The sequence below is a fragment of the Chinchilla lanigera genome, unplaced genomic scaffold (assembly GCF_000276665.1).
Source record: "Chinchilla lanigera isolate Chin_1 unplaced genomic scaffold, ChiLan1.0 scaffold00069, whole genome shotgun sequence".
Taxonomy (NCBI): domain Eukaryota; kingdom Metazoa; phylum Chordata; class Mammalia; order Rodentia; family Chinchillidae; genus Chinchilla; species Chinchilla lanigera.
Genome location: NW_004955470.1, coordinates 9,907,934 through 9,918,499, shown reverse-complemented (window position 1 = coordinate 9,918,499; position 10,566 = coordinate 9,907,934). Strand labels below are relative to the sequence as shown.

Here is a 10,566-nt window from a genome sequence, read left to right as displayed (position 1 = left end):
GCGCGGAGGGTGCAGCCCCGGCTGGGTCGGGACCTGGTCCCTCGAATCAAAGAGCGCGTGGGCGGGGGGACGGACACGAGGCCAGGAGAGCCCAGGGACCCGGCTGCGCGCGCAGGCACCGCCCGGCCTCGCCGCCGCGCGCTTCTCCGGAGCCCCGGGGACCGCGCTCCGCGCGCACCCTCTTCCTGCGAAGGAGTGAACTTGCTGGGAGGCTGGGGCCTCTCGCCGCTCGGTTGTTGCTCCTTTCGCGCTGTTTCTGTTCGGCTTTCGGTGTGAGCAGCTGCCTCGCGTCCTCGGTTCTGGAGCACACATCTAGATGTTCTGGGATCTCTTCTGGAGAAGTTAAAACCCAGACCTGTAACGTTTATTCCTCGTTTACAGGAAGCGGGGGCGGGAGGGGTGCGTGAGACACCGACCGCGAAAGCGCGCAGCTGCTTGCCTTCTGCCCAAAAGTCGCCCACCAGCCCCTGGCTTCCCCTCCACCGGCCCTTCCCTGGAAACTCCGTCTGGTCGCCAATAAAGCACGAACCACACCAAGCAATCAAAAATCAATTATGACTACCAGTGACTTTATTACTGATGGTTAGCGGTGAGGCCTCCAAACTGGGCCAAGATAATTGAGCTTTTCAAAAATTTTGCTACCTAAGATTTTTACTCCTTTCCGCAAAAGGAGAAGCCCAGAGACGTTTTCAGAGTCTGCCAGGAGGGGTCCACGGGTGAAGTGGGAGTTATTTCTTTCAGTAAAGTTTATGGCTACTTCTGGTAAATTATGGAGCCTTCGTTCCTGACCCCGTCAGGTTGTACAAAATGTAATTGATGGCGGTGTCTGCGGCACTCAGTTTGGAGGTGGAACTGGGACAGGGTGGGGAGGGTTCTTCCTGCAGTTACCCTGGTTGCAGGAAGCTCTGCCGGGCTTAAAGGACACGCTGTGCCTCTGCAGACGTGAGGGCGATCAGGAGGGCTGGGACCCAAAGGGCCAAGGGAGAGTCAGGAATTGGCTCCACTTCCTACATTTTCTCTTTTTCTGCTCATGGGTTGAGTGGCTTTGGGGTGTCATGCGCAGACTCACCAAGCGACCTTTTGAAAAATGAAAAGTTCCTGGGAATAGTGCGTAGGGTCAGGGGTTACTTCGTGGCTGGTCTGTAGCTGAAGATGACTGGCCATTTCTCCTGGCCTGTGTGTGGACAATCTCCTCACCCAAAGGGGTTCACGCTCCCTCCTGGGGTGGAAGGTACAGGCGTGGGAGGAGCGAGGGGCGCAAGGCCAGGGCAGCCCCCAGCGGGAGAGCAGAAGGGGGATGGCTCAGGGGCTCCTCTGCCCAGGGAAGCAGGAGACCCCGCCCCCCCAAGCAGGGCAGTGGGGGGTGCGCTGGCAGTTGTCTGGATGCCTGCAGTCCCAGGGGTCAGGCTTCCAGGCCCTGGACAATGAACTTCGAGTGTGCCCTGTGCCTCAGCTCCTGGTGGGCTCCCACGGCGACGGCACATCTGGCTGCGGTGTCCTTGCCAGGCTGCACGGCGGAGAGACCTGAGCCGCCTGGGATCATGCGGTGGAAGTTCAGGCAGTTTCCGGGCACCGCGTCCTCTTGCTGAGACACACAGCAGCCTCCTTCTGGTTTCCACTCTGCCAGAGCTAATTGCCCTGCAGTGGGGCATTGCCAAGCAACACTTCGGGGCAGGAAGGGATCCGCCACAGGTAACGGGATGGCTGGGATTACCCCGGATACCCAAGGAGTCCCAGGACCTTTGTGTGGGCTGGGCCTGCGGCACTCACTCTTGGGGGCTTCCGAGGGACAGACTTGATTGGGGCCTGGCCCTGACTGTTGACTGTCGGGGAGCATTTGCTGGACCTGGAGCCCTGACGGCAAAGCGGAGACAGCTTCATGAAGTGGGCAGCTGACCCTCAAGGCCGATCCTAGCAGGACGACTTCATGGATCAACAGCAAATTCTCCACACACTCAGCGGTACCCCTGAGGTACTTGGGGTCTTGCTGACCCCAAGAATCCCAGGAAAGGGAGTAAGAGGCCGAGAAAGGGCTCCCCATGGCCCCCAACAGGGACTTCAGGGAACAACTCCAGTTTAGGACTTGCCTGCCCCTGCCTGGGGTGGGCGGGGCAGACAGGTTGAAGTGAGGGCTCCCTGGAGGAGGACGGGTGGACAGTTGGACAGGTGGACTGGGAGCTGTGGCTGAGGCTCAGGGCCCTGAGGCCCTGTGGCCCGGCAGTAGGTCGAGGGCTCCGTGCCTAGAGAAGGAGCAGAGCTCTTTCTGCAGGAAGACTAGAATACCTGAGGCCATTGGGTCGGTGACCTCCTCCACCCCCTCCCCTTGGCTCGTCCCCACCCCTCCAGGAAGACCTGCTCCCTGCACACGGTGCAGAATGTGGACAGGGCTGAAGGCAGAGCCCCTCCACTTGCAACTTGCTTGAGAGCTGACCTATAAAGAGGAGAGCAGAGGGCCTCTACGGTACTGGAAAACCTGCACCCATAGCTGGTCCTTGCCCAGGTTCCAGACTTCGGGTGTGTTGGGGGCGTGGAGGGGGTGATGTCCTCAGCCACCCAAGTCAATGCAGTTCAGTTTGTTTCTTCCATGGAAACTGTGCAGCTTTAAACTTTCCCAGCCAGTCAAAGGCCCCCTGATGGCATCTTGGTCCCTGGTCAGCCACCATAGTCTCCCTTGCAGCTTCAGGTTGCGTTTTAGGAAGGTTCAGACAATGTCCTTGGAGTTAGCAGTGCTCCCGGCTCCACCCTCACTGCAGAGCTGTGGTTGGAGGACACACACGGGATCTCTTTAAAAGTTCCTGCTATTCTCCCTGAGTAGAAGAACTGACAAACATAGACACAAAATACACCGGACTGGTCAGCCAGAACGCACGCAGCTCATTCGCACTGTTGGCACCGGGGGCAGGAACTGCGCCCCTCACGGTCTCCCCAGATGTCCCCCAAGCCCAAGGACAGACTGGCTGGAGGCTGCAGCAGGCCCAGGGGCAGGGTCATTTGTGCAGTGACCAGTGCGCAGGCCTGACCTGGACGCTGCATCTCCTCAGCGGGGCCTAGCAGAGGGGACACAGCCGGCATCCGGGCTCTGAGGCACCTCTGGGGTTGAATCAAGGAAGGGGGCAGGCTGAGGTGGAGGGACAGCCACTGACCATGTCATCCACCCCAGCAAGCGCTCTGGAAGCTGTGGACACCTACGCCCTGCGGTTCCTGCACCTGCTGCGAGCCTTGACCTTGGGCTCTGTCTTGTGCTGAGCCCAGATCCTGGGCCCCTAGCGCCCAGAAGGAAGCTTCTCTGCTGCTCCCAGCACGGGGTGCACCCAGGGCTTGGGGAGCCGAGGGCCCTGAGGGTGGGTTGCCTTTTGCCGTTTCTCACCTGTCTTCCAGGTGAATTCCACCAGCCTGCACCCTTGCCGAGCCCCTGCCCCACTGCGGGGCACCAACTTCTACCCGGCTGGAGCGGAGTGCGTGGGCGTGAGGCTGGAAGGCCCAGAGAGCCCTGGCTGGTCCTGGGGGCGCCCTTTCCTGCCCTTGCCAGGCCGAGTGACTCAGCGCCTTCCCTTCCCTGCCGCTTCCTCTCGCCCAGCAGGGAGGCCTCGGCTCGTGGATCCAGCCACGACCTTCCCTGCCGACCAAGGGCGAGGCCTTGCGGAGGAGCGCGTGCGGGCCGCTCGAGGCGAGGAAGCCTGGAGCTCCGGCTGGGATGCGGCGGGGACGTGGGCCTGGGAGCCGATCACTCGGGCCGAGCTGCAGGAGGCCTCATGGAGGCCGCTCCCTGCGGTGCGCCGCGCTGTGCCCGAGGTGCGGGGGCGCAGGGGCTGCAGGCCGCTCTCGCTGTGCCCTCAGGCCTGGGGCGCAGGGTCCCTGGCGCCTCGGGCCGTGCTGGCCTTTCTGGGGGCGCCCGAGGCGCTGCGGCGCGGCACAGGCCCAGGCCCGCTGCCGGGAAAGGAAGGAGCCCTGCGCTCCCACGCGGGGAGGCAGATGGCCCAGCTCGTGCTAACCTGGCCCTCTTGGGGCCACCAGGTCCCGGTCCCTCCTCCCGTCTGGTGTCCGTGACTCTCGGTCATTCTCCGCGTGGGACGGTCTCCGGGACAGGCGCGGCGCAGGGTTGCAAGAAGGCAGTTTCCACGCACAGCTGCTCACAGGAGGCAGGCGAGGGGCTCCCGCTCCTCCGCCCTGCCCTGTGTCATTTGTCTTCGCGGCCTCAGCCTGCACAGGGTCGCTGGAGAAAATCGTGTACCCCCCGCCAGGAGGGCTCTGTTATGTAACACAGGGATTCCTCAGGTTACCTTTTTTGGGTCCAAATCAGCTAGCCCTGGGGGTTCTAAGGGGTCCTGGAAAGGGAGTGGTGGCTCCATTCCCTGGGGCTTTCGTGCCCCTCCCGGTAGCTCTAGTCCAAGGCCCAGGAACAAAAGGGAAGGTAACTGATCTCCCTTTGGGTCTCTCTCGGCCCAGCACTTCCGCCCGCCCTGCAGGCCCTGGCCTGGACACTTCGAGGGAAGTCCGAGGGACTCCGCCCCCATGTAAACGGCGCTGACCGTCCCAGCGCCTTCTGGCTGAAAAGCAGAAACCCGCTCTGGGTGTGGGCTGCCCGCTGCCCCTGCACTCCCCTTCCCACTGTCCACTCTGCGACACCCCAGGCTAATCGCTGGACACTCCCTCTCCAGATGAAAACACTCAGCCTGGGTGTGGAGCTCCGTGGTGAAGGCTTGCGGTGCCCGTAGGAGGACCTGGGTTTGGGCCCAGCACTGCCCACAAGAATCATGCAGGACAACTGTTAAATAGTTCTTGGGAAAGCGAAGGACCTTTCTCTCAGGGTCTAACGTTTTGAAAACCCTGTTTGGCAGAAATCTCCAGGGCATACCAAAGAGAAACAACGGCAGAGCACTCTTGAAGTCTGAAAGATTTCTCCTCTGACATGTTAGTGAAAAGTCGTTTCTTAAGTGTTATTTTGTTTGCTGCAGGCTTCATGGCTTTTCTCCACTATTGTATCCCAAAGATTCTCAAGACCAAGTTACCAAGACATTTATTTTCATCTTGCTGATTCCTGGGGGAGCCTATACTTTCTGGTTAGGTCTAGTAAATTTATCTTTCCCTCTGCAGGGGAGTTTCCAGCCTTGGAAAGGGAAGTGAAAAGCAGGTTCCATCCCTGTGTGACCCTCATCCAGCTCAAACCTTGAGGACTTGTCCATCCTAGGTAGGAAGGTGGCGGTTTTGACACTTTTTGTTTCAGTGCCAGCACCAGGAGCGCTCTGAAATGAAGGCCTACCTTCCTTCTTGGAGAATAGAGCTACTGTGATTGCCCAGGGAGTCTCCGGCGCGAAACACCTTTTGTCCTTTAAAAAAGATTAAAAAATGCTTTTCTCTCCCACCCAGTGTGTGTCCCATGGTTTTGCAGCAACAGCAAGGAACCTGGAGCAGTGGTAGCTACGCGTGCTGTGCTTTGTCACCAGGTCTGGTACGGGGACTGACGCAGCCCACACATCACTCAGGTGCATCCTGGGCGTCTCATGTTTACTGGACACTCACAGCATCCCCTGGAGCAGTCACACCCGACCCTGCTTCCTCTGGACAGCTCTTCCCCAGGCAACACCCCTCCGTCAATCACAGAGAAAGCTATTTACCCCGGCAAAACTTCCCAAATGGAGAAAAGACCAGACCCAGGCTCTGCTGGAGATTGCCTGGCAGCTCTACCTAAGCAGAGCTTCTCCTGGGAGGGGTGTCTGGTGAGTGCTCCATGACACTGCGAAAATGACAGCGACTGAGCACATTCTGCAGATGCAGTGTGCCTACATTCTCAGCCAGCTCCCACGACTGAAATTCTAGTTTTGTTCACATACACGCACGCACACAGACACACACAAGCACACACACCCCAATGAGTGTCCCATCACCAGCAAGCACATTTCTACTGGGAAACTTTGGTGACTGCAAACATAACCAGAAAAGTTCTTTTCTGAAGAGTCAAAAAGCAAACAAAAACCTCTCCCTGCATTTTGGGATACTTAGAGTGTTGAACACCTCCAGAACCAGAAATTGGGCAGCCCCCCGCACCAAGAACAGGTAAATTTGCTGCTTCCCTTCCTCACCTCTGAGCCCCAGCTATGTTTAAAAACTAAAATTCTCTTTCCAAAGGGAAGAAAAGGAACAGAGTCCATTAATGAATTACATCCGTGGAATGTGGTTTGTCTAGGGCAATTGTATTTGTAAATAACTGGCTTCCTGTTTAGTGTGTTTTATTTTGAAAGGGTTCTAATGCCTCTGAACAGTTTTAATACAGAAATAGTTGCACTTAGGGTCTGAGTTCCAGCCTCGCTTTGTGTTTACTGGGAAGAAGTGGGTCTGAAGCATCCAGGATGTCCTGAGATGCTTCCCTCCTAAACGTCCCAGGTTTGCAGAGGTTCGGGATGCTGCCTGCCGGCGCCCTGGAATGGCACAGGAATCAGTCAGGGGCCGCTTCTGCCTCTGTGTCTTTCGAAAGCCAACCACACCTGCTTCTGCAGCTTTGCGCCCATGGTGGACTGGACACACACCACAGGGCTGGTGTTCCAGGGTCACTGCAGGTCAGGGCCCGCAGTCCTCAGGCAGGGTGACGGTGACCCAGGCCCACAGTAGGCAGAATTTCCCACCCGCAGGAAGCAGAGCTGGGCCAGCCCAGGGAGGCCTGAAACTTCCACCCCGCTGCTTGCAGCCCTGTCCCATGCTGTACTTTCAGAGGCCTGGCCTTCAGACACTCCCAGAACCTGCTGCCATGCTGAGCTGAGCTGAGAGGACTCCTCTGACCCCTTCCTCCCTGCATTCTCATCAGAGCAGCCTAGCCAGCTGGCGGGAGCCTTTTTCTGAGCCTGAGTGTCTCCCTCACTCCCTGTCTCCCTCCGGTGTGGCTTCTGGGGAGAGGCCCGGAGTCCCACCCTCCAGTACAGAAACCCCAGGCCCTGGTCTTGCTGGGCCACAGGCTGGGCAGAACCAGGGGGTCCAGAGACCAGCTCAGGTCACACTGTCTTCAGCGGAGGGCTTTTGAGAATGTGGTCAGCAGACCCTGAGCTCAGCTGTCTGAACTCCCGGGTCAGCTGTCAGCGGAGCCCCCGTGAAAATCCCTAGCCTTCCGCCAAGTTGTGGCCAGGACCCCCGGAACTTGAGACCCAAGCTCTGCCACTTGCCTAGCTCCCAGGGAAACTTTCCTAAGTCTCCCAGGCCACTGCCCACGGGACAACTCTGTGAACTGTCTTTTACCTCAGGCCTCCCAACGCTTGGCTAGAACAACAACAATAGCAGCAGCAGCAGCAGCAGCAGCAGCAGCAGCGATCTGGCCAGGGAAGAGAGTGAGGGGTCCAGGGGAGGAGTAGGAACCTGGAGGAAATGGGGTGCTTCAACCTGCGTCTCACAAGGTGTCAGTTGACAATTATCAGTAACCCCAACAGACAACTCCATTAAAAAAAAAAAAAAAGAAAAAGAAAACTTACTACTGCTCTTGAAAGCCGTTATTTTTTATATCGCTTTTAGGACTAAGATAGATGAACAAAACATTGCGTTTCAAGCCATTTTGATCTGTAATTAAATGGCAGGATCGGTTTGTATTCTCCTACGGCTTTTACAGAAGTTGCAGTGATCCAAAGTCGGGTTGCTGTGTCAGACTGGCATTTTTATTAATGAGAATACAAAAAGCTTGCATATTCTTAGCCCTGCTTGAATTTAGTTGCTAAGCAACCGGTGTATGGTAATTCATCCGCGAAATTTAAATCTTTGAGAAAGGATCGTGCGTTTTGCTGAATGGTCGCCACGAGGAAAACAACTTGTGGGACCCACAGCAGCTGCCACGCGGGGCCGCCCAGCCGTGCCGGGCTGAGCAGGGACCAGGCGGCCCAGGGCCACCACCACCGTGCTGGCTGCCGCCCTCCCCGGAGAAGAGCTGGACGCCGGGGGCCTGCCCCTCCTGCTCGCTTCTGGTGACTTCGGACTTCCATTCAAGGTTTGCACCGCAAACGGGGTCTGCACCTAACCAAGCCCCTGCCCGGGGGCCTCTGGGCCCAGCCTGCGAATTGACGTGACCCCTCCCCGGGGGCGCACCGCATTTGCTCGCTAGGGCTGTGCGCGCACGCATGCACACACACGCATTGTGCCGCCACAAGAGTGCCTGTTGCCCTCCTCCCAGACCCCTCTGAGGTCACTTCCAGAGCCGACTCCTCCTAGAAGAAGAGGACTCATCCGAGGCGGCCCGCAGCCCGCCAGAAGGCCAGGCGGCCACCGGGGCCGGCAGTGACATCATGTGCGCCTGCTCGGCCGGCTCGCGCCCACGTTTTAGGATACAGGAACAAACACGGATGTGAAATCAAGAATGAAAGAGAGAGTAATCTAATTAATAGGCCATGAGCCAGGCTAACAAAATCAAAGAATCTGATTACACCAGGATCCCTCTTGCTATCTCCGCTGCTCCCACCCCAGCTCCTCCAGACCCTTGCTATTTCCTTTCCTATCCTGGGAAGTTCAGGAGGTAAACGCAGAGCCCTCTGATTTCCCTATTGAAATCAAGACCAAGCCCACCGTGAGGCTCCCCAGGCCAGGAGGTCACGTGGGTGACCTTCAGGCCCAGGGCCCAGCAGATGACCAAGCCACTGCCAGCAGAGCAGGGAGCCAGGCAGGGACCCGGGTAGGGGACCCCTTCCCCCAGCAACCCCCGGACAGAAACACCTGTGCCGGCTATCGGTCTCAGGGCTGCCGAGGGGAGGGCTTCTCCTCCCACAGCCATTTCAAGAGGATCTTTTAAATGTGCACCACTCTTCCTTGCCTGGGGTCACCTTGCTTGGGGGTCACCAACCACCCCAAACTCTCCAGCCTCGGTCAACTCTCTCCCCACAGAGAGCTCTGGACCGCGCCAGCTATTAGGTTTTATCACCAAAACCGCATTGCCCTCATCCGCACAGCCAGCCACACACGTGAAAGAAGAGAATACTTTAATTTCTATCTTTCTGCCTGGAAAAAAGAGAAAGAAAACCGGTCCACCTCCTGAATAACTAATTCCAAGTCTGCAACCAGTGCCAAGACTTGTTGCATCCATTTTCGAGTTGATTAATTACCCTGGAACTTGGGCAAACTAAACTCCATGTGGAGAGAATGTTTCTTCCTTCAATTTAGTTCTGAGAGCTACACGTTATTGATGGACCTCACTCTATTTACATACAAATTGGTGCAAGTATGCCCATCTCTTCAAATGCATTTTATATAGATATATAAAAGTGTCATTTTTGATTTAGCTTAAAGACGTTGATCATTTATTACAAAAATAAACGAATAAATACAACAATATATTGTTGCTTCCAACAGGATAAATACTTTACAAATATATAATTTAAAAAAACAAATTTAATTGTTAAAATATTACACTTATCGATAAAACTATCCATAGTATATACTGCATTGAATATTAGAACCAATTATTCTCTGAATGTTGGAAATCATTCATACAAAACAGATTATGAGCAGGGTAATGAACACACAGTGGATGCTACATGGAAGATGCCCCGGGGAATCTCTGCTAGGAGTGATGGTGGACAGTTCTGTTTCGGAACAAAGAAGTCCCTGGCTAAGTACTAAAAAAACAAAACAAAACAAAAGAGAGAGCAACCACACCGAAGTGTTTAAAGTACACCTTACAGGACTGATCGCAGGGACTTGCCAGGGGGCAACAGCTGCATGAGGAAGGGGACCAAGGCTTGGGCCAGTGACCCAGAGTCACAGGAGACTGTAAACTGTAAATGGGCCCAGTTTGGGATTAGCCAGGCCTGGGACAGAACTTGGTCATTTTCCTTTGGGTTGGAAGGGGAGGGGGAGGGACTGAAAGGGGAGGAAACAAATGAACACTTTACGAGGCACAAGACACTTGCGCTGCAAAGCAACACAATGACCAAATTCATTAACGAGATCTGGTGATATATAACAATATTTTCATTATTTACATGTGTAACAATATACGCCTTAGCACAAAACCTCTCCGTTATATCTCCTCTCTTTTGGGTCTCAACCGTGAAATTTCATCTTGTAAGTACATTCAAGGGGTTGAAAAAATTTTGTAATAAAGCATTAGCCCGCTTTATAAAACGCAAAATAATGAAAAAAATTGGCTTGATGGCTCAGCTTCCCTACTGAAGATCCCCCAGCCACCCCCAAATCAGTGCTTCTTCCAAAGTAATCAGCACAGGTTGCTTTTTAATAGAAAACAGTGTGAAATCTAATGTTAGCTCTTTTGTTGTCAGCTAAGTCAAGTAAGCAAAGACTTCCTAAAATTTTAAATAGATCTACTCCTTATCTAATCGAGCACCACTGTTTCGGCAGAAAATAAAAACAGGGTTGCAACTCACATGCCAGCAGTGTACACCACATTCGGACCACCTGCCCAGTTCTCAGCTTGCCAGGAGAAGCTTCCTCTGCCTTCCCCCAAGACCCCCCAAACCCCATGAACTTCACCCCACCCATCCAGGTCGTAAATTCCCTGGGCTGGGCCATGGCTATAACAAGAGGGAGGGGAGCCAAGAAGGAGAGAAAAGTAAACTGTGGCTTCTTGTCTTCGGTTTTCTCTTT

The 10,566-nt window shown here is 55.4% G+C and overlaps 1 protein-coding gene across 10 annotated transcripts; it reads left to right on the top strand.

Annotated features, from left to right (window-relative positions):
• Window positions 1-71: 71 nt before the first annotated feature.
• On the top strand, window positions 72-10,093 carry LOC102024665. Of its 10 annotated transcripts, none has more exons than XR_001237037.1 (6): window positions 72-1,231; window positions 1,454-1,692; window positions 3,581-3,792; window positions 4,015-6,054; window positions 7,230-7,960; window positions 8,144-10,093. XR_001237037.1 is itself a non-coding variant. In XM_005400777.2 (4 exons), exons 1-4 carry the CDS (start codon window positions 1,153-1,155, stop codon window positions 5,186-5,188), a joined length of 624 nt encoding a protein of 207 aa, XP_005400834.1. In that variant the 5' UTR covers window positions 72-1,152; the 3' UTR covers window positions 5,189-7,218. The 10 variants fall into 10 exon arrangements, 2 of the variants coding, with proteins under 2 accessions (XP_005400834.1, XP_005400833.1); XR_001237039.1 differs by lacking the exons at window positions 7,230-7,960; window positions 8,144-10,093 and having other exon boundaries at window positions 4,015-4,911; window positions 5,095-5,131; window positions 5,225-7,218; XR_263486.1 differs by having other exon boundaries at window positions 7,230-10,093.
• The last annotated feature ends 473 nt before the right edge of the window (window positions 10,094-10,566 follow it).